The sequence below is a fragment of the Zingiber officinale genome, chromosome 1B (genome assembly GCF_018446385.1).
Source record: "Zingiber officinale cultivar Zhangliang chromosome 1B, Zo_v1.1, whole genome shotgun sequence".
NCBI lineage: Eukaryota > Viridiplantae > Streptophyta > Magnoliopsida > Zingiberales > Zingiberaceae > Zingiber > Zingiber officinale.
Window position 1 is genome coordinate 142,359,190 of NC_055986.1, and position 24,490 is coordinate 142,383,679.

The 24,490-nt window shown below is 34.8% G+C and overlaps 1 protein-coding gene and 1 long non-coding RNA gene across 2 annotated transcripts; one reads left to right on the forward strand and one right to left on the reverse strand.

The window, feature by feature from the left end:
- Nucleotides 1-998: 998 nt before the first annotated feature.
- Nucleotides 999-19,609, reverse strand: LOC121982778 (dnaJ protein P58IPK homolog B-like). The gene is made up of 9 exons (XM_042535852.1): nt 19,272-19,609; nt 17,017-17,182; nt 5,378-5,579; nt 5,126-5,286; nt 4,960-5,053; nt 4,650-4,862; nt 3,377-3,457; nt 2,111-2,329; nt 999-1,483 (listed from the first exon to the last, which is right to left on the reverse strand). The coding sequence occupies exons 1-9, from the start codon at nt 19,369-19,371 to the stop codon at nt 1,301-1,303; spliced, it is 1,419 nt and encodes a 472-aa protein (XP_042391786.1). The 5' UTR covers nt 19,372-19,609; the 3' UTR covers nt 999-1,300.
- Nucleotides 19,610-20,764: 1,155 nt separating this feature from the next.
- LOC122005567 lies at nt 20,765-22,409 on the forward strand. Its single transcript, XR_006118431.1, has 3 exons — nt 20,765-20,931; nt 21,010-21,843; nt 22,076-22,409. It is a non-coding gene; the product is annotated as an uncharacterized LOC122005567 (long non-coding RNA).
- The last annotated feature ends 2,081 nt before the right edge of the window (nt 22,410-24,490 follow it).

Sequence of the window (24,490 nt, forward strand, 5' to 3'; positions counted from 1 at the left end):
AATGTTGTCACAATTAATCCATTCCAATCTGCCACGTAATGGATCCGGTAGATAAGGCAGTAATGATTTGATTAACTAACAAGAGAGTAAAAAAGTTGTCTCAATAATAACATTATTACTTACCTTTAAAGTACTTTTGTATTTTTTTTTTCATTATTTTATCATATATTAAATTGCACTTAATTTGACCTTACCGCATACCAATTCTATGTTTTTGCTGCCCACTGCCCTCTTTTTCACACCGATTAAATCAGGTTTTCATTTACTGAGACACAGTTGTTTTATATAAAAATATTATTTTCTATATTCGAGATCGATTTCCAATAGGTATAGAATATCTCATTGATTGTCTCAACTCGTTGAATATGCTGCTATTACGGGATAAAATCCTCCTCAATTTACGTCCCTTCTGAATTATGGAGGGTCATCTGAAATTTTACGTTGGATATTTATGCATGCTCATGAAATTCGAACCACCAGCGACGTTAGATCCCATATATGTGATAATAAGTCAACCTATTCTTAGACCAAGAAAAAAAATAAATCATACATAACTATTAACCATCAGTGTAAATAATCAGAAAAAAAAACATACTCAGAACATATTTATCCACGGAATTAATTGGATCGTTCATCATCTGAAACAAAATAGAAGAAAAAATAATAATTTTATATTATTTATTTATTATTCTCCTATATAAAAGTAACTAAAAAATTTCTCCTCTTTCAATCTTACTCTCCGTCGAATAAAAAAAAAATCTCATAATTCTAACATGTCTTTATATATTTTACACCCATTTAAAATTAACCCCAAAACATATAGAAGCAAACACAACCATATCATATAATCGAGTGTAATTTAGATATTTATTCCAGTAGAAAGAACTCACTTTATAAGGAGAAATTATTTGTTCACGTCATCGCCACACACAGGGAAATACAGGTGATTACGACTCCTACAATATTTTTATAACGAACGAACCATCACAAATGCATGATTGTATAAATTTATATTGGGAGACAATATTCATTAAATCTAGAAAAATGTTCAAAAAAAGAACTGCTAAGAACAAATTCCATGGATAAAGAATTGATACAACATATTCTCGATATATTGCTCGACTCATCTCATTCATCCTGGCCACCACTCTGATGACTACTCTGGAGTCAGTAGTCAACTCAAAAAATTGATGCCTGCGTTTACCTTTTCGTTTGCAAAAGTTCCATGTTTCTATGACACTGTTAGATTGGTAAGCATCAACCATGCCATGAGGATTCAAGAACAATAACTTAAAAATACTCAAAAGTTGAACTGAAAACCGCCAGGGAATCCACCACCGCCGGGATTGCCACCATCAAAGTGAAAAGTATACTGTTGACCATGGCCACCAAATGGATTGAAACCTCCACCACCCATCCCCATACCCTCATCAAGATCCTCACCTCTGTCGTATCTTACGCGCTTATCTTCATCACCCAGTACCTGTAAATCAAGATTTATAGAACAAAAATGATGAAACAACCAACTAATGCAAACCATTAGTCAAACAATCATGTCTCATAATTGTAAGACATGAAAAGACAACCAATTTATATTTTTAAAATTGATATTTGTTCATGATTATAACTAAAAAAATCGGCAGCCTAAAAGAGTTGACAATTGAATATGTTTATGCCGAAATATCAAAGATTATTGGCTACATGAATATGAGATCACTCGTTTGACACTGTTTCATACCATAAGACCTACAACACTAGTGCATATATTGCTGGTAATATATATTTTTTTTCTTCATCCTTCTTTACCCACTCACATCTAATCGCTACACTGACTGACGTTATCATTGTATGGAAAAGGGGGGGGAAATAAGAACAAGTTTCTTCACATGATTTTATGTTCAACTATTATACATCAAAGAAAAAAAGCATATGGTCACCAGAAATCCTAATTAAGAAATTAGAACAAATACATAGAAAGCAAACTACATTGGATATGAATGCTTTGTTATTTACAGAATACTAGTTTATATCTGAACAATGACAGGCAATATTAATATTGAAAATTTTCAAAGGCTAGGATAAAAAGTAAACATCTGGCTTCTGATATTACCTCGTAGGCGGCAGCAATTTCTCGAAACTTGGCCTCAGCTTCCTCTCTGTTATCAACATTCTTATCTGGATGCCACTGTAAAGCAAGCTTCTTGTATGCACGCTTTATCTCTGCAACATGTGCAGTTTTTGAAACACCAAGAATCTTGTACCAGTCCTTACGTTGGCTTAATTTTAATGATTTTTCAGCTCTCATCAATACTTCACGGATGATCGTGTCCTATTATCAGGATTAAAGTAAGATTTTGTCCATATATATGAAGTTTAAAATAATTTCATGTGCAATAAGTGATGATATGAGAATTGGACCACAATCATCCACACTAGATACTAAACAGTGGACATGAGGAGTTTATAATAATAATAATAAATTGATTTATTCTTAGATATCATATCACTTGCTTTAGTAACTTCCAACAAAATCAGCAGAGTAGCAAAGAATAACTCATGTCTGTAGAGCAATGCTTAAGGTCCATCAATGGGGATAATTTCTAGAAAGAATATTTCAAGTTCTGTTTCCTGCTTTATCCTTTATGTTTTTTTCCTTTCCAATCTTTCATTTGCATTACAGCATCAGTATCCATTCCGCTGCCAACTTTAAACATTTGTTCTGCACCCACCAGATTTTCCCAGGAATGAGCTACACTCTAGTGACATAAATCAAAGACTGAAGAACTTATCATATTTGACAAGACATCATTTCCTTTCAAACAACCATCACTCAAGACCTCAAATTTTAGCACACAATTTGATTATATGGTTACTGGTTTCTTTACAACCCTAGTTATCTGTGAAAGAGCTATCACTAGCTTTTACACAAAACCATAATAATGAGAAACATACATAAAAGGGATGCATCACAAAAGGGCATGTTTATATTATTTTAACATGAAACATAAATTTCATTATCAATGCAATCTATGCAATAATCTCAAATCAATGAACCAATTTAATTCCCTTGAAGAGATGAAAATACATTTTCACAGTATATTTCATCTTCAAAGCTTTGCAAGCATAATTATTAGGACAGGACTAGTTGCACCCACACGGAAAAGTGAGAAAGTTGTAATTTTTTTTAGATTACACTGGAAAATTTTACAACAGTTTTAACCATTATATCTACAAGAAGACAAGCCTGAAAATAAACTAATCAATATTTATCGTATAATTTTATGTACAAATAAATATTTGGGAGGAATATAGAAAGCACCATAAGAATTTTATATTTCCAACATGCAAATTACAAATTATAGAATATGAACTAGACCTGGGGAGACTTTTCAGCTGCTATTTTTAAATCTTGTACTGCTCCTTCCCAGTCTTCTGTTAGAAGTTTTGCTTCTCCTCTCTGCGAAAAAGAGGACAGCTAGTTCTTTACTAAAAGCCACCAACTTCAAACGAAAAAGACTCCCGCTCAAATATGCAATTTGAGTTAGAACTACTATTGACTGCAATTTGGCACATTGGGTACAGAAGTATTTAATATTCTCCTTTTTGGGGTGATAATATCTTAGTTATTGCTAAACTAAATGGCCATATTAGATAGTAAAGATACAAAAATTTGACTATAAAAAATGTTGCATAAAATACCAAAATTTGACTATAAAAAATGTTGCATAAAATATTGGGTATTGAATTCAAGAAACTCAACTCAAGATTCATGCTCATTGGGCTTTAGAAATTTTCACTTGCTATCTAAGCTTAATGCAACACTTGAATTTCTTCATGAGGCTTAGGACCATCATTAGAAAATTAAATTATATATTCATCAATATTCAGCAAGGGGACACCAATGATATATCATTGATGGGATAAAAAAGAAAGGGAAGATGGAGAGGACCTTAGAAAATCTTGTGTGATCATCACGTACCCCTTATGCTAAAAATAAAGTATTATTAGAAAGTGGCATGACATGACCCATTATACTTAATGGTCCAAAGTGTTGGGTTGTTTGGAAGTAAAATGTATAAAAAATTAGCACCAAAAATGAGAATGCTATAATGGATGTATGGGGTACTAGAAAAGATAAATTTTAAAACTACTAATGTTGAAGAGCAATTTATTGTAGCTCGGATGATGAAATGAGAGGAGCTACATGTAGAAGCTATGAATATGTTCAAAGGAGAACAATTAACTCTGGATTTAAAAGAGTTGAATAGATCACAACAGTTACGCTGAGAAGAGAGAGACTAAAGAAAACTTAGCTAATGCAATAAAATGATTTAAGTGAATTAGATTATTCCTAATAACTTTGCATAGAGAGGATAACACATGTGCAATTAATCCAAATATTTAGGAAAAATATGATTTAATGAATCCTTCCATGAGAAGGTCATTAGCATTTGTGCAATTTGTTCATAAATATGTTTAAGAAATGGAGCAAGAAATAATTTGAGATGCTCATCCATAAAAAGAGTCACTGATTTGAGTATCAGAGGATAGTAAACACCTTGATCACTGTAGAACACTCTGAGACAAACCCGACCAAAAGGGCAAGCAACAGGATCATTTATGCATTTAGCAAAAGAACCAAAACAAACCTGGACCAAAGCTTCAACAAGCTCTTCATCAATGTTTAGTGCTTCTGTGCAACTACTGATAGCATCCTTTCCTCTTCCAAGTTTAACCAAAACCTTACACAAACTAAGGTGAAGATGCACATTATGTGAAGTATGACTAGGGTCTAATGCAAGGGCAGCCTTGAAATCTTCAGCAGCCACACGTAGCTTGCCCCTGGCAGCATTGTCTTCTGCCTGAAAATCAATAAACATATCCAAGATTACTAATTAGTTAGCATTAATCACATTTAAATCTTCATTACAGCTCTAAATTTTCATTTTTTGGTCTTACACTCTTTGTCTTCTTTAGCAACTGTTTCATACCAAAATAAGCTTTCTTCAGTTCACTATGCTCTGGATCTAGACGAAGTCCTTTTTGATAATGCCTGAAGTGTAACATTCAGCTACAATAAGATCTTTAAATGAAAGCTCTTCCTGACAAAATTCAGAAAAGAAACCTTGATGCAACATCATGATCAGAGAGATAATAATATGCACGGCCCCGTAGCAAAAGTGCCTCCAAGTTATCTTCATCTTCTTTAAGTATGTAACCAGCCTCTGAAATAACACTAGAGTAGTCTTTCAGAGCGAGCATTAATTTCAACTTGAGAATTTTTGCCTGCAAATAACAAACATAAGAAGTGTAAAACTGCATCACATACACAAATCTCCAAGGTTACCTAGTTGAGCAACATATATCTAATAATTACCTCCAAACACCCTGATGAATAGACAAGGACAATTTTATTGATGTAATCCATAGCTTTTGGATAGTCACCAGACTCAAAATGATTGTATGCAGAATTTAATGCATCACGTGCCTGCAATGTCTGAGAAAGCTCCTTCTCAACTGAAGGAGACTTAGGCTTTAGCTCCAGAAATCTTTTATAGTCTTTTTCAGACTCCTCAAACCTGCATTTCTCAAAGGCTCTTTAAGTTCTCTGTCCTCAAAGCTAAGCCAGTCACAAGATAACAATTAATCATCATTACTATCATCATCAAGTCATGTTGTCCCAACTGTTTGATCAATTACATGGCCCTGACTCCTCTGTTGGACACTATGCAACGCTATCTCACTACTAAGAATCAAATTAATTAGATCATTTTACTACCCAAACAGCTAGATGATAGTCAATGTTTTCTATGGTCTCCTTCATCCCTCTACATCTACCACTTCAATAGATTCACTCTTCCAACTACAAAATCAGTTCGTTGTCTTTGAGCATACACATACGATATCTATCTTCTTCTCATTTTATCATTTATTAGAGCTACAACACCTATTTTCCTTCGAATATTAATATTTTTTAGAATATTGCCCTTCCTAATAACTCCACACAGCACCTTAGAATTATCATTTCAGTACCAAAATGACAATTAATCTGCCAGTAAATATGGAGTTATAATTGTTGAGCTGATTAGGAAAATATCATCTAATACATTTTAATTAAAGATATTTTCATTTTCTGTTCATTGAGAGAACCATACACATTTAAACAATTGTTACGCTTGTAGGAAATGGGAACATGGGCACGCCCACGTTGCCCACATTTCCTTGGGACAAAATGTCCCTTTTACTCCTACAATAATTCCCATTATAAAAGGAGCATCCAAGGGTGAGAAGAGGGCTTCAAAACGTAAGAGATATTCGATATGTGAGATTCGTTTTCACCGTGGAAGGAGACACATCCAAGCAGCAGGGATTTGGTTTGTGGATCTGTCGAGAAGGTTCATTGTAATCTTCTTGCCGACGACAAGCACGGAGATTTGTTCTTCGTCTTCAAGAGATCACTTCGCTTCAGGAGATTACGGTAAGTTTTACGGTTTTCATATTTTAGTATTTCATGCATTTCAATCTTCATTGGTATCAAAGCAATATGTTCTAAATGCATGAGAAAATCCCTAAAATACCTCTTATTTCTGTATGTGATTTCGTTGCCGAAATTGCGATCGATCGCTGTGAAATCATGACTAAGTCGTGATATGTGATCTGTCACCAGGCCTTGAAAGTAGCAACCCATTTCGCTGTCGAAATCATGATCTGTCGCTGAGTGAAGTTGCGATTTGCTGTTGTTGTCGAGCAAGATTGCGACTATGTCACAATCTACCGCTGTTGTCAGCCCCGAACACAGTGGCCACTCCAACAAAGTGTGTCTCCGTTTATGGCCGACAGGTGACATGGGGGTGTTGATGGCATGGGTGTTGGCGAAGGTGAAGGCGGGTGGAGAAGAAGAGAAAAATGGAGGAAAAGACGAAGCATTTAGTGGTCTGTACGTTTTTTTTTTCTTTTATGATGCAAGAGGGAAAAAGTTGAATTTTGGTAAACAAAAAAAAACCTAAACCAAAAAGGTTTTGTATGCGTTGGCAAAAAGAAAAAAACATGTGTTAGCATTTTTTTTTAATTAATGCTACATGTGTTAACAAAAAAAAATGTTATTTCTATGTTTGTTGGAATTAATTGTAATTGCCTCAATTAATTGGGTTGGGTTTAAACCTTTAGGTCGGACTTAAACTGGATTTGGTTCACTGAACCGGACCGACTAGTTTGGTTTAACCAGCCTATTTTTGGTTCAATTAGATCCCCATCTAGTTCAAATCATTAGTTGATTTAACCAAATCAGTTTGACCCAAACCAGAATAAATTAGGCATGAGCCAAATTTGATCAAATCTATAAATTTATTCTAATGGGTCAGACTTAATCTAATGGATATTGGTTTGATCAAACGGACCTGAATTTCATCAATAAGTCTGAGATTGGCTTAAATGAGCTTTAGATTAAACAATAACAGAATATAGGTATGGAAGATCCTTGTCCAATTAGATCAGTTCTAATTAAGGACAATGGACCAAATTCAGGGTCCGATTTCCCAATCGACCGGTTGTTAATCCACTGGAGCTCCTCAAATAAAGAAAATTAGTTTTTCATATTTGCTTATGAATTCTGTATATTTTTTTATACATATGTGTGAATTGAAAAAAACTGGTTTTGTTACTGATTTGTCGGTTTTGTACTGACATTATTATTTTTCAATTCCATATGTCTCGGATGATATGCACGATAACTCGTTGTGATGTGCGACGGAATGAGCTATGGAAGCAAATTCAGAAAATTGAGTATGACCCATATTTTGGAGTCAGAGGGCATATTGGACGACTTGATCGGTTGTTCTAGAAACTTGAACAAAAAGAGTTTCCAATCATGGATAATTATAGGATCTGATTCAATCATTGCTAGGGAATCCAAAGGTGGTAGCACACCATATATAGTGGCTCTTTGAAAGACGAATCTCATATGTTTAGTTGTGTATGGAACTACTTCACCATGAGTTCCCAGAGGAGGATCCTCAAGAATTTAAGGAGGATCCAGAAGAGGATCATGAGGAATCTGAAGAAGATCCAGAGGAAGATCCTGAAGAATTTGATGAGAATCTTAAAGAATCTAAGAAGTCTGAAGAAGGTTCGATAATAGACCAAATTGAAAATCCTAAAGTTGCCTCAAATAAGTCCAGGTTGAAGGGGATTAAGTTGACTACTGCACTAGTGTTTGTCCTAGTGGGAGTGGTATTGACCTATCTAGTTTATTAGAGTTCTTTTATTGTTACTATTGTTATGTACGAACAGTACTAGTCCATATGATTTATGAGTTGTGTAATAAATTCTGTCGTTATGTACGAACACAGTTATTTTATGTGAGTTTGTTACATGTTAACAATATGCGGCATGTTTATGTTAATAATATGTTCATTCATATGCTCATTTATGTTGATTACTCCACGTGATGCATGATAATATGATCAATGCAAAATACTCTTTCATTAGTTCATTATGAGTATAATAATAAATGATTATAAATAAATGAAAATCATCATTGAATAATGATTACATCATTAATTTGGATGTGTGTAATAGTATCGATCAATGTTGATTTGATTGATCATACGAATGATGAGTGGAAACGTAGTTATCGCTTGATTTTGTAAACCAATTCAAATTAACATTGAGTCAATCATATATTGCACACATATGAATTACACTGAATATTAAATAATGTGTTTATTTATGTTAGATCATGACAACTAAAAATAACATAGCTGAACTCAATAAGGGAGAGAAACTAATGGGGATAACTATAAGATCTGGCACCTCAAGATACAGTATGTACTTGAGGAACAAGAAATTTTAGAGGCTGTAAATCAGATTATGATAGAACCTGTAGATGATTCGACTGTACAGAACAGACGAGATCTTGATGTTTATAAGGTATTGAAGAAAAATAATTCCATCGCAAAAGGTATATTGATTAGTTCAATGGTAGACGACCTAACTTTTGAATCTGAGTCGTATCTTACAGCTTATGGGTAGCCCTCAAGGAGAAATACAGTGGAGTAAGTTTGAGTAACAAGAAATTCTAGAGACTGTAAATCAGATTATGGTAAAGCCTGTAGACGGTTCGACTACACAGAACAGACAAGATTTTGATGCCTATAAGGTATGGAAGAAAAATGATTCTACCGCAAAAGGCATATTGATTAGTTCAATGATAGATGACCTAACTTTTGAATTGGCGATCAGAATATATATGAATAGAACTTATAACGAAAATAGAGATCTTACGGCTCATGCAGTGTGGGTAGCCCTTAATGAGAAATAGAGTAAGTTTGAGCAAGCTTCGACAACTGACGATCAGGTTTGACAGCTACAATAAGCGTCCGAATGTTTCGATGGTTCAACACCTTAAGGAGATGTCGAACATGATTCAGGAGCTTAAAACTACTAGTTATGAGTTGACCGATAAACAACAGGTTCGAGTAGTTATTCGTTCCCTTCCAGATTTTTGGGAGACCATGAAGCAGACCCTAACTCCACTAATGTCTTTCATTGATGTCTCACGCCACGCAGAATGGGAGGCGGAGAGAGTAGAATCCGTAAGGATTTCTGAACTGGCATATGTAACTGTCGGTTCTGTTGGATCATCTGGATCTAAGAAAAAAGAAATGGTTCAAGAAGGAGAAGGGAAAAAAGAAAGAAGCTGCTACTGTGGGATAGAGCCCAATCAAGAAGAAAGGAAAGAAGATCGGAGTGAAACCTAAAAGCAAGTTTACTTGCTTTAATTGTGGCAAGAAGAGTCACTTCGCTCGAAAGTGCACTAGCCGAAAAAGGTAAATCTAAGCATGTCTTCTTTTCCTGAGCATTTTGTTGCTAGCTCGGTGTTGTTAGCTGATTCTTATCCTTGATGGATTATAGATTCAGGAGCAACCAACAATGTAGCTCGGGAGCGAGTTACATTTGTAGAGTATCATCGAATACCAGCTGGCAATAAATGGATCTATGTAGGAAACAATGCAAGAATTAAAGTCAAAGGAGTCAACACTTAAACTCAACCTCCGTGGTGGTAGTGTTTTGTTTTTACATAATGTCCTGTATGCTCCTGAAATTCGACGGAATCTTGTTTCCTTTATGTCTTCTTAATTTAGGGTATTGCATTAATTTTTACAGTCGGTGTGTTGAACTTAAGATTGACCTAGTAGCAATCGGATATGATTTTTTTAACAAATGGTTTATGATTCTTGATGTAGAACCAGATGTCAATTGTGCTATTGAGGGTTGTTTTTCAAACATTACTCTAATTAATGATGCAGGTATAACTGATGAGGTTTAGCATGCTAGATTAGAACATATAGGACAAGAGCATAGGAATCAATTGGCTAGAGAGGGTCTATTGGACACTCAAGCTAAGATTCACTTATCTATATGTGAACATTATCTTGCCGGAAAAGCAACTAAGAAACCTTTTGGTAAAGGTTATTAGAGCTGAATCATCATTGCAATTAATTCATTCGGATATTTATAGTCCAATGAATGTGAAGGCTAGTACATTTATTGATGATTTCTCTCGTTCAGTCATGTGCATTTGATTTCTCATAAATCTGAAGTATTAGATTGTTTTATTCGTTATGTGAACGAAGTTGAGAATCAAATGAAACGTAAGGTTAAAACTTTACACACTAACTGTGGGGAATATTTGTCGGATATATTCAAGACAATATGTAATGATAGAAGAATTATTATGCAGCTGACAATCCATGGAACTTCATAGTAAAATGGGGTAGCTGAAAGAAGAAATAAGACTCTTCTAGAAATAGTTAGGTCTATGATAACGCAGGCTAATTTGTCAATCTACTATTGAGGAGATGCATTATTAGCTGCGATCTATATATTTAACTAAGTGCTTTCAAAGTTAATTCTATCTACCCCATATGAACGTTAGACTAACAGAAAACCAGATTTGAGAAATCTGAGACCCTAAAGGTCGGTTGCTTATGTTCATGATAGTTCTTACAAGTATGGAAAATTGAGACCTAAGTGTAAGAAATGTATCTTTATTAGATATCCTCAGACCACCAAAGGTTAAGTTTTCATTAGGGTTGGAAAAAATCTCAAAAATCCCGACCCTTCCCGAATCCCATCCCATTTCCGACCCGAAAATATCCCGACTCGACATTTTCCCGACCCGAAAGTTCAGGATTTTTCCCGTCCCGATCACTATTGGGAAAAGGATCGGGAATTTTTTTTTCTCCAAACGGGAATCCCGTCCCGACCCGATTATATTATAATATTATTTTTATATTAAAAATAATATTTTTTATATTATTTTTTTTTATATTTTAAGCATCTAACCATTATGTTTATTTTTTTTTGTCTCTCCATTTTTCTCATACTTCATCATAATTTTGTTTCTAAATAATTTATTGGCAATGTGTGAAGAAGATAGTCAGTTAGTTTATTTTAGCATATGAAAACTGATAAAATGATATAAAGAATAATTTTTGTGATCTTTTTTCTGTAGGTTGAATCCAAGCATTTCTAAGGACTAAGGTCACCATATCATCAATTCATCATTGATACAATGACTGACATGATAATTTTTATTTTTGAATTTTCTTGTATTAGGTATAAAATATAAACTAAGTAGTAGTTTTAGTTTTAGTTTTTTGATTAGTTTTAATATATTTATAATGTCCTAGGAAGATATTTTAGTTTTTAATGGTTATGTACCACGAAATCGTTTTAATTTATTTGTATTGTACTAAAAAATTATTTGAATCTCCATAGATTTTTTTTTAAAAAAATATTTTTCGGGATATTCTTACGGGTCCCTACCCGATCCCGAATATTCGGGCCCCGACACTTTTCGGGTACGGGATCGGGAGGAAAAAAAAATCCCAATTTTTATCGGGACGGGTATTGGGTAAGGGGGTTACGGGGCGGGTCCCGACCCGATCCCACCCCTAGTTTTCATAGGTGAACAACTAGATGGAACCATCTACAAAATAAATTTAAGAGATGCAACTTTTCTCGAAATAGAGTTTCCAACCAGAAGTGATGTTGATAAAAATGTTCCTCTTTTTGAGAAGAATGAGATATTATCAACAAGAGAGATGTTAAAAGGGATGTCTTAGTCTAGTCAACAGAATAGGAGTGATTTGTCAAGTCATGAGTTGACTTCTCAATAGCCCAACTTAGGAATAAGTGTTCGTAAAATCAAATCTAAGAAGAGATTTGATATTGAGAATGAGACATTGATGATCATGATGATATTCCTCAATCTATTGAGGAAACATTAGGATGTAGAGTTAGAGAAAAATGGAAAGGTGCGACGGTTGAAGAGATGAAGTCTATGAATAAGAATCATGTTTGGGACTTAGTCGATCTTTCTCCTGGTCGAAGGGCTATTGGGAATAGGTGGATTCTCAAATAAGCTGATAGATCGATTAACAAATACAAAGCTCATTTGAGTGCAGAAGGGTTTATCCAAATGGAAGGTATTGACTTTGAAGATATATTCTCCCATAGTGAAATTTGTGTCAATACGAGTTATTTTAGCTGTTGTGGCACATTATGACTTGGAATTATATCAAATGGATGTAAAAACTACTTTCCTTAACGGTGTGCTTGACGAGGGCATGTATATGATTCAGCAAGAAGGTTTAATTGCTGAAGGCCAAGAGAAGAAAACATGTAGACTTAAAAAATCAATATATAGGCTAAAGCAAGCGTCAAGAGAATGGAACATAAGATTCAACGAAGTCGTTTTATCTTATAGTTTCGAGATGATCAATGAGGATCATTGTGTTTTCTTGAAAAGAGAAATAGGAAAACATGCTATTTATCATTATATGTTGATAATGTGCTAATAACTGCAAATGACATAGGGTATGTGAATGAAGTCAAAAAGTGACTATCATCATAATTTGATACAACTGATATGGGAGAAGATAAGTACATCTTAGGAGTGAAGATCATTAAAGATCGCTCTACAAGACTTTTGGGCCTTCATAAGTGTCTTATATAAATAAGATGTTACATCATTTTAATATGTCTAATTACAACGTAGAATATACACTTATAGTGAAATGTATTGTTTTAAGCAAGAGTATGAGTTCCAAAACTCCTGAAGAAATAGCCAAAATGAAGAAAAAATAATATGCCAGTACTATTAATAGTTTGATGTACACTATGTTGTGTACACATCCCGATATCAGTTATGTTGTTGGCTTAGTAGTTGCTTCCCGTTAAAGCCAGGATCGACACTCTGAAAAGTGGTAAAAAGGATATTCAGATATCTGAAAGTGACAATAGATTATTGTCTCTATTTTCAAAGATCTGGGATGAGCCAGAAAGGCTACACAAATACAGATTGGGCATGAAACTTTGATGACAGAAAATTCACCTCGAGCTATACCTTCTTATTGAATGGTAGCACTATCTCATGGAACAACAAGAAACAAGCTTGTGTAGCGCTGTCGACAATGGAAGCTGAGTATGTGGCTTGTGTAGCGATTGTGCAAGAAACTGTCTGGTTGAGAAGGTTCCTGAAGCATTTGAAGATTGATAAGGTCAGTGGGAGTCCTGTCATATACTGTGATAATGAAGCTGCTATAGCCTTTTCCAAGGATCCCAAATATCACAGCAAAGACAAACATATAGAAATTAAGTATAATTTTGTAAGGGATATTGTTGACAATAAAAAAATAATTGAGTATGTCCCTACACTTCGTAAAATATAACACTTTATAAAGATAATTAGAAATATGAAATGTCATGATATATTCAGTGTAAATGTCTATGTTATATTTGGATAAAGTCTTGGTGAGCATGTTGACAAGTTGAGATTGACCACTCACATGGACAATCATCTCTATATAAATAAAAGTAAGGCCGTTACTTATGGGGCAACTTATGTAGCTGTGAATAGAGACATACTCACAAATGAGATCATTTGTGTTAATAATGATCGACGTAAATGAACCCACCATTTACTGAACCTGTTGAAAGTCAGATTTGAATTTATGAGTTGAATTCAGAATTAGGCATTAGGTATGTCTAGATCAAAATCTGTACGATGTTAAATTTAAGGAAAACATACGCTCTTTTTAGTAAAGAGAATAACATCGTAGCATGTAATTCATACCATATGTGTTATAACGATAATAAGGATAGTAGGAGAATGGATCCTGCTTCTCCACTATGTGAAACCCTTGAGATTATATGTTAATCTCAATTTTACCCCAATTTACTATTTACTTAGAGTTTTAATCAGTGACTGCTACTTTAGTATGTATCCTATGGCTATGGATGATTCGGTCTATAGAGCATAACTAGGAAAGTGACTGATTTGAATAAATAGATTCTAGCTAAAAAGGAAGATCAAATAGATTTACATCTTTTGATGCGACCCATTTCTATTATGCATAGAAATGATTGTGAATATTGAATGTGGAACATGTTCTTAACATAATAGTCATTATAAGGGATTAGAGATGTTCATATTGATGCAAATAAAAATTATTTAATCTGGGTAAATAGCAAGACATGAATCAAAATAATAGTTGTGTGCCACTAGGACTGTAAATGAACCAAGCGTTCGTGAACAAGCTTGGTGTTCGGCTTGGTAAATAGCAAGACATGAATAACGTTCGGCTGGTAAATAGCAAGACATGAATATCTCCAAAATATGTGTTCAGTTCGTTAACGTTCGTGAACAATGTTCGTGAATAACGTTCGTGACAATGTTCGTGAACAATGTTCACGAACCATATTTATTAATAAAACTCTTTTCAATATGCTAAATAAATAATAAAATAAAATAAAATAAATAAATAAATTTAAAGTATCAATCTTAATAACTAATCAAATAATTAAAAGTTTCGAACAATCAAACAAGCTTGAATTGAGAGTTTGATAACATCTAAACGAACCAAGCTCAAGCCAAGCTCAAACCAAGCCCAAGCTAAGCTTGAATTGAGAGCTTGATAACATCTAAACGAACCAAGCTCAAGCCAAGCTTTAAACAAACTCAAGCTTTAAACAAACTCAAGCTCATAAAAAATAAACCAAGCCAAGCTTGAACACTCATTTCAAAAGCTTGGTTCATTTCAAGCTCGGCTCGGCTCGGTTATCTTATCTAACAAGCTTAAACACTCCAAAACTCGGCTCGGCTTGTTTACAGTCCTATGTGCCATGGGAGATTAGATGTTTCCTGGATAACAGATATGTACTACAAGGAGAGAGTCTATGTGCCACTATGAGTGTGTCTCTGAATCATTTGGAAGAACGACTATATAAGGTGTAACAATCTTCTTAACGACAATCGCTCAATATGTTTGCTATCGCATGAATCATTTTCCCTTAAATATAGATTGGATGTTCTGTTTAGTCTTTGTGACTTGATTCTTATATAAGCTATGTGACTTATTTAGTCTCTGTGACTAACTAATCTTAATAACTTAATTCTGACCAGTCTTAGTGACTTACCTTAGACGAGTGGGAGATGTAGAAAATATGCCCACGTTGCCCACATTTCCTTGGGACAAAATGTCTTTTTTGCCCCTGAGATAATTCCCATTATAAAAGAAGCATCCAAGGGTAAGAAGAGGGGTTCAAAATATGAGAGATATTTGATACATGAGATTCATTTTCACCATGGAAGGAGAAACATCCAAGCAACAAGGATTTGGTTTATGGATCTATCGAGGATGTTCATTGTAATCTTCTCGCAGACGACAAGCATGAAGATTTGTTCTTCGTCTTCACTAGATCACTTTGCTTTGGGAGATCATGTAAGTTTTACGATTTTCGTATTTTAGTAATTCATGCACTTCAATGAGGATCATTGTGTTTTCTTGAAAAGAGAAATAGGAAAGCATGTTATTTATCATTATATGTTGATAATGTGTTGATAACTGCAAATGACATAGGGTATGTGAATGAAGTCAAAAAACGACTATCATCACAATTTGATACAACTGATATGAGAGAAGATGAGTACATCTTAGGAGTGAAGATCATTAGAGATCGCTCTACAAGACTTTTGGGTCTTCATAAGTGTCTTATATAAATAAGATGTTACATCATTTCAGTATGTTTAATTGCAACGTAGAACATACACTTATAGTGAAATGTACTGTTTTAAGCAAGAGTATGAGTTCCAAAACTCCTGAAGAAATAGTCAAAATGAAGAAAAAACAATATGCCAGTACTATTCGTAGTTTGATGTACCCTATGTTGTGTACACATCCCGATATCAATTATGTTGTTGATTTAGTCAGTTGCTTCCCGTTAAACCCAAGACCAACACTCTGAAAAGTGGTAAAAAGGATATTCAGATATCTGAAAGCGACAATAGATTATTGTCTCTGTTTTCAAATATTTGAGATGAGCTTGAAAGGCTACACAAATATAGATTGGGCATGAGACCTTGATGACAGAAAATTTGTTCTTTGTGAGATTCATTTTCACCGTGGAAGGAGAAACAAGCAACAGGGATTTGGTTTGTGGATCTATCGAGGATGTTCATTGTAATCTTCTCGTTGACGACAAGCACGAAGATTTGTTCTTCGTCTTTAATAGATCACTTTGCTTTGGGAGATCATGTAAGTTTTACGATTTTCGTATTTTAGTATTTCATGCACTTCAATCTTCAAGGCTACCATAAACTCAAAAGCTCAAACTATTAGAAAAGGAATTCAGTACCTTTTATAATCATAAAAATCTGCCACACATGCACAAGAAGGCAAACTGGAACGATCTATGGATTAAGATCGTACAAGCCCAAATTGAACACATGGATGACTTATCGAGAGTATATATCGGTTAAACAATAACGCATATGATTCTGATTTTGTATTCTTATTTTCTAACAACAGGCCCTATCCATCACATATTTTATTGTGATAAGAGACATACTATAGATGTAGAAAAAATTCTCTTTCTATTGCATTAGTGGTTCATGACATCGTGAAGAAAATGAGCTTAAGATAATTAAGAATACTAATTGCACATACATACTTGCAAATTTGACGGAAAGATGTAGCACGAAGTTGATAGGCATCTGAATGATCTGGATCCACTTTTATTGCAGAATTTAGAAGTGCAATTGCATCATTATATCGTTTCAGCTTTATCATTTCAGAGGCTCTTTTTGACAAGTCAATGGCATCGCTTGGTTTGTTTTCTGAAAATGTGCTAAGTAGAATCACATTCCAATTTGAAACCATAAATAACAGAGATAGCAGAGATGCAAAAAGAAAAGCAACGGCTTGCTAAAACCATAATTTTTTTGTGGAATTAGGATTCTATTACAGTCATCAAATCCTCTACATATAGGAAACAAATTATAATTTCATTGTCATAAATATTTAGGATTTGAATATACAAAGAAAATTAGTCCATTTGTATTCAAGAATTAACTGGAAATCATGAGCATCTGACAAAGAATTCTACAAAATACCAAGATATTTAGTATTCATATTCTAAGATTAAATGCTTGAGAAACAGAAATCCCATTCACATTTTCTTGTTTGAATCCAATCATTTTTCAAAATTACATTTTTCAAGGATTCATTTAATTGGAATTCCTTTGAAATAAGAATTGATGCCAAACAGACTATAAAGGAAAAAGTAACATTGATTTAATAGAGATCGGTTCAATCTTCCAAACAGTAAGCTGACTGCCTATTGGCTACAGCAATTGGCCTTTAGTGGTTGATATTAAAATAATAGTAAAATGTAGAAAATAAGTATATCAAATTAAGGATTATTGGTGTGTGTATAACAATTGTATGTTTAATCAATCAAAACAAATTTGCAATCACGAATAAATAGATCATAATTACTAAGTAAAATACTAAACACAATGACAATAAAAACTCATGAAAAAAAGTATCTGTGTTGAAAGTAAATAAATGAGAAAAAATATAAAGGATAAAGGAAATCACATGGAAGGAAGAGAATGAAAAACATTAACTGAAAAATGGCAAAAAATCAATGTAGGCCATCAGCATCAAGTGAAAAGAGGGAGGCCATAGTCTAGTGGGACAAAAGGCTTGAGCAAACAAAGGTCTTCGAGTGGGCTAATAGGAAAAAACTAAGATCACTTTCTAATATAAAATGAACTGCCAACATATTAAAAAATTTATTTTTTCCTTACACCCTCTTGAATACCACTTTTAAAAGATCAACCTAACAAAGATCACCTAGAAACTATGAAAAACAGTCCCTTGCCAAAACCACCTAGGCCACCAATGATTACTTGTTTGTAATGCTAAGAAATACACTTTTTATGTGCTTGAATTATAATTAAACTATCCAATCTAGGACTATCTAACTCCAGCAGAAGCCTTGAGAATTGTAATAGTATCAAATTGTAGTCAAAGGGCATTCATTCTCTTTGTCCTTACGAGATGGAGAAAAGTAAAAGTGGAACAGTTGATGATCTCTTCTTTTACTTTCGTGATTACTTTCCAAATTCTGTAGTGCAATATTCGACAACAATTTATTTCTTTGTTTCATTCTTTAGCATTGGTAATTCTTAAAAAGTTAGTTCAATACTCTAACCGAGGAACCTAGATAGCATGCCAAGACACTTTGCTTATAAGCATTATCCGACCTAAAATGTTTGATAAGGTAATCGAGTCAAGTCAAGCTAAGCTTTAGGGTTGTAAACAATCGAAGCCAAGCTTTATGGTGTTCAAGCTTGTTTGATAAGATAACCGAGCAAAGTCAAACCAAGCCGAGCCTAAAATGAACCAAGTCATTGAAATGATTGTTCAAGCTTGGCTTGATCTATTTTTTATGAACTTGAGTTTGGTTCATTTAGATGTTATAGAACTCTAAATTCAAATTTGTTTGATTGTTTGAAATTTTTTCTTATTTGATTGGTTATTCGCTTGATAATTCAAACTTTTTTTTTGTTCATTTTAAAAGTTTCTTTTATTTAGCATGTTGATAAGAATTTTATTAATGAATATGATTAAACGTTGTTCACGACCATTAACGAGCTGAACACTTTCAAGTTTGTTTGTTTAGTTTAATGAATTGTTCAACCTTAGTTATTTAATTCTTGCATGTATTAAACAAACATAAACAAGATCTTATCAAGTTGATCATCAAGCTTGTTCACAAAAGTGTGGTTCATTTACATCCCTACTTAAAATAACATCATGGAACTATAAATATATCATAATTATTAACATTGCCATTCTAAAATCACAATCTACCAAGGCCCCAATCATAAACGAAACAGCAAAAGTATCATAGAGTACCTTGCGCTGAAGCAATAAGACAGTAGAAGGAAACAAATAGGTGGAAGAAGAGAAGCGGAAGGATGGCCGCGGCTGCCGAGCGTTGCGTCCTCATTACCATCGAGAAAAATATTCTCCACAACTTCGAACAAAACCGATGCGCCAACTGAGAAGAGAAGATCAATAGACAAGAAGGCGGCGGCCTGTGCCGATCAAAATAGACAGAAGGAACAAATGCCCTTCAAATCGAGACGGAGTATCTTCGTCGATGTCCAAGAGATCTCCCTCGCCTCGCTCAAGCCCCTCTTTTTTTTTTTTCTTCTTTTTTTTTTCCGGATTTGTTCAATCGGAGTCCAGGAAATAGCCGCAACAAAAACCTTCACAGATTGAATGTTAACGATGGGTTTACAGCACCCGTATCTCAATTGAATAGTCCACGATGACCCACAACAAAAACCTTCACAGATTGTTGGTGCAAACTAGGGTATTGTCAATTAGGTAAATTAAGAAATCCTTGATATGTTATCTCAGTAAGGAACACGTCAAGTTGGCCAATGAATAACCTCCACGTAAACTAATGATTCATAGCGGCTTGTTAAAGCCCATAGTGCTCGGCCCGAACCGTGAGTGAACCGTTCAAGATTGACATTTTCCATTAATTCCATTGAAAAATTCCAATTTACCGCAAGACTTTAACCAACTTATAAAAAAGGCCCTGATAATTTCAAACTATCAACGTGTCCTTCAAAATTTTAATTATATGTTACTCTCCCATCACTAACGCTGTTAATATTAACGGAAGAAACAGTCCCACATCAAACCTTTAACTCTATAAAATAATGTTCCATACTCGTACTAGGCTCCCTATAATTTAGTTATATCTTTGAGATCGATAATACTCAAATCATTTATTATCATTTGCTACCTTATTTTATCATATAATTTATAAAAAGATGCACGTAACTTTCCGAATGGATTAAACCAGGGACGGATTTAGAAATTAGAATTAGGGGGGCTTGAATTTAACGTAACAAATTATATATATAACAAAAATTTATTATATTATATTATTCAACAAAATTAAGTCCATGAAATTTTAAAACATAAAATTCATTTATAGTATAATCTACATTTATATCCTTACTTAAACAATCATCCTTTATTTTATCATATAATATTATTTTCACATGCAATCTAGTAAAAATATATCCATTACGCCTCGTTTAATATAATTTTATCAAAATTGTTCCCATAGATAAATAAGTTTTATAAATAGACTGCTAGCTATGGGTTTAAGTCGTTTAAGATTAATTAGACACGTAAAAAATTTAAATTTTATTACATAAATAATTGTTAATAATCCGTAGAATCCATTAATATGTTCCCATATTGTGTACTAATTCTAAATCGTTTATTACTAAATTTAACATAAGACTATTTTGAAGAAAAATAAAATATATAGATAATTATATAAAATAAAATGACTAATTTGGTCAAATTTATTTGCCTTGAACAGATTGCCTGATCGCATCCATTAATTACGATTTCGTCTGCTCACTTCTCCGCTCTCTCCTCGAATCCCTATCAGCTCAGCTACCTCCGTCGGTGGATCTGGATCTCTGATCGAAGCCACGAATGCAGGCATGCTTAGATCCCCCATTTTCGTCATCGAAATCGACGTGTAATATGATTCTATGTCTCCAAAAGAAAAATCCTAGATTCTCTCCTCTTGATCCGTTTACCATCTCATGTTCCTCAGATCTGTGAGAGAAATCGATCAGAGATGGATTTTGCTTCCGGATCCGAAAATAAGATGATATCTTTCTTCTGATTCCTTGTTTTCTGCTGCCTGCTGCTTGTTGCTTGGCCTTTCTCCGATCTGAACTGGTTTTATCTACCTGGAAGCTTCCCCCTCATGAGTATCTGGTCGGAGTCAAAGAGGTCCTGCCGACGAAGGTCAACTCGCTTACCTCCATCGAGACCGAGCTTCCTTTCAACAACTATAGTCTTCCATTTTGCCACCCTCACGATGGAACGCCAAGAATCTTGGGAGCTCCTCATGGGAAACGGATCTCAAACAGGGCTGGGCTACAACCCAAGAGAGCCCCACTGTAGATCCGTCTCTGGATTAAACACACTACTTTAATTTACCAAAGGGCATATTCACTTACGTGTTCTTCATATTTTACTCTTCCCAACAAATCTAGTAAATTTTTTTTTCTTTTCTATGTCATTTTTTCTGTCATTTTTTCCTCTCTTCTTTGTCCTCTCTTCTATATATGTTATTGATGTTGTTAGCATTAACAATCTAACCTAGATTTTTTATGAATGTCAAAATAGATTAAGTTAATTTAATTGTGATTTAATACTTTAACTAAGTATGCAGGAGAACCTCAGACTGATCGACGAGCTGACCAGATGCTTGACACGAAGTTCAGCTAGGTCAACGAGTCAACCTGATAGCTGGTACGAAACCCAGACTGGTCGACGAGCTAACCGGATGTCTGGCACGAAATCCAGCTAGGTCGACGGGCTGACCTGATAGCTGTCACGAAGTCCAGACGGGTCGACGGGCTGACCGGACGTCTGGCAAGTAAGTTAAGATAAGTCGCTGGAGGAGAGTGACTATGAGGACGCGTTCCCGGATAGGGAACTTAGGCGTCAATCCAACTTAGATCCATTTCAAAAATCTAAGTTGAGATCGTGACTAGATTCTGATCTCGGGGAGACGAAATCTAATTACTATTCTTTTTCTATTGTGCTAACTTTTGTTTTGCAGGGTAGTTTAAACTATTATTTTACCTCGGACTAACTCTTTCTTGCAGGAGAAGGACTTTCTGGAGAAAGGTGGTTCGGGCGCCCGGAACTGGTCCGGACGCTTGAAAGGAAAATTCTATCCCCGACAGCTTGGAGCGCGTTGATTGATCTGACGACGTCACGGTCAGGCGCCCGGAAGGAATCGGGGAGCCTGGAGCCTCCTATATAAGGAGGGTGAGTCATGAAGCAAAGAACAACAACGACATCTACTCTACTGCGCCGTGCTCCTGCGACGTTGCGAAGCTTCTCCGACAACGTGCTGATTTTTCTTTCCTTTATTGTCGTCGGTATTTCCTTTTTTAAAAGTTCTTGTACTTTCATTTGTAATATTTTTACGAACTATTAGTGATTGTCCAACGAAAGCACTCAACAAGTGTGAGTCTTGGAGTAGGAGTCGACCAAGGCTCCAAACCAAGTAAATCGATTCTTGTTAGCATTGTTCTCTTTCTTTTCTGTTGCGTACTCGCTACAATAATTTTTCAATCAATATTCACCCCTCCTATCGACTTTCACGATCCAACAAGTGGTATCAGAGTAGGTACCGCTTTGCTTTGATGCAACCACCAATCAAACAAGGGGGTGAAATTCTTTTTCAAATATTTTTTCTTTCTTTCGGCTTTAAGTTTTACATTATAATCCAAATTGGTATTATTACCTTTTTGGAAGATTTTTCATAGCAATTAAGCTGAACTGGTGCATTACCAATTTAGTTTTAGATTTTTTTTTATTTAATCCCGCACTATTAATCCAAGACCAAGTCTTGAGATTTTTTGTTTCCTTATTTGTTTGTGTACAAGGTAAAATGTCTCAAATCGAAGGTTTCAGCACAGTTCGCCTCCCTCTATTCAACGATGACTATTTTTCTTATTGGAAGAAGCGAATGGAGATTTATTTGAAGACCAATTTCGACCAGTGGTTCAGCGTCACCAGAGGATACAAGGCGTCAGTCGACAACTCTGGAAATCCACTGGATCCGGAACAGTGGACTCCGGACATGAAAAGGAAAGCCTCAACGAACTTAAAAGCCCTCAACACGTTGTAATGCGGACTAACGAGGGAAGAGCTGAACCGAGTGGGCCCATACCAACATGTGAAGGAATTATGGAACAAGTTGGTCGAACTACACGAAGGAACAAGCGGTGCCAAGGTAACTAAATGTGGCCTTCTTTTAAATAAACTCTTTAATATTAAAATGCAGAAAGAAGAAACGGCAAGTCAGCTCCATGCGAGGATCAAAGACATCCTCAACGGACTTCACGTGATAGGCTACCAAATGGAGAATCGCAACTTAATCAGGTACGCTCTAAACGTATTTCCTCGAAATGCATTGTGGGCATCCATCGTGGATGCCTATAAAATTTCGAAGAATCTCTCTAAGTTAAAATTAAACGAGTTATTTTGCGAACTTGAGTTACATGAGCAGACTAACGCCAGAACCGAGAAAGGTATCGCTTTGTTTGTAGGTTCCTCTAAAGAAAAGATAAAGACCAAGCATGAGCCTAAAGATGAGTCTGACCAAGATTCAGAAGATGAAGAGTACCTGGTGAACCTGGTAAGGAAGATGTTCACCAGGAGGAAGAAGAACTTCAACAGAAAAGACCTGCAGAAGATCAACTCCCCAATTGAACCAAGGAGCGTGACTTGCTTCGGGTGCAACAAGAAATGCCACTACAAGAACGAGTGTCCGAAATTGAAAAGCGACAAGTCGAAGACAACCAAGAAGAAGACTCTCAAAGCAGCATGCATGGGACGACTCATCATCAGAAGAATCAGAAGTCGAGGAGCAGAAGCACCAAAGCCCTTGCGTTGATGGCTTGCGAGTCAGAATCGGAAGACAGGTCCGAACCCGAATCGAGCCATGAGTCCGTACTCGTTTTCGAAGGTCTTGAAGAGGTATACCATAGCTTAAATAAGAAATTTTTAAAAGTTATTTCATGTTTAGATAAAAAATTAACTACAATTGAAAATGAAAATAAATTACTTCTTGAGGAAAACCAAAACCTAAAGAACAAATCACAAACTCTAATCCAACTCAAGACTTAACACCTGAGGAGGAAAATTCAACACTAAAAATAGAAATTAATAAATTAAAAGGGCTTTTAGAAAAATTTACAACAAGATTAAAAAATTTAGATCTTATTTTAAATAGTCAAAAAGTCATTTACAATAAAATCGGACTTGACTACAAATCAAGTTCAAATAAAACATTTATATCACTAATAACTCAACATAAACAACAAACTAAAGCTTGAGTTTCGAAAGCGTGCTTAACCACACAAGTAGGAATTAACCAATATTATAAACCCAAAGATAAAATATATTGTGTAAAATCAAATAAATCAAATCAAAGGCTAAAATACAAATCTAGACCAACCAAACCAAAAACAAACTATTTTAGAACCTACCAAAAATCATACTATCAT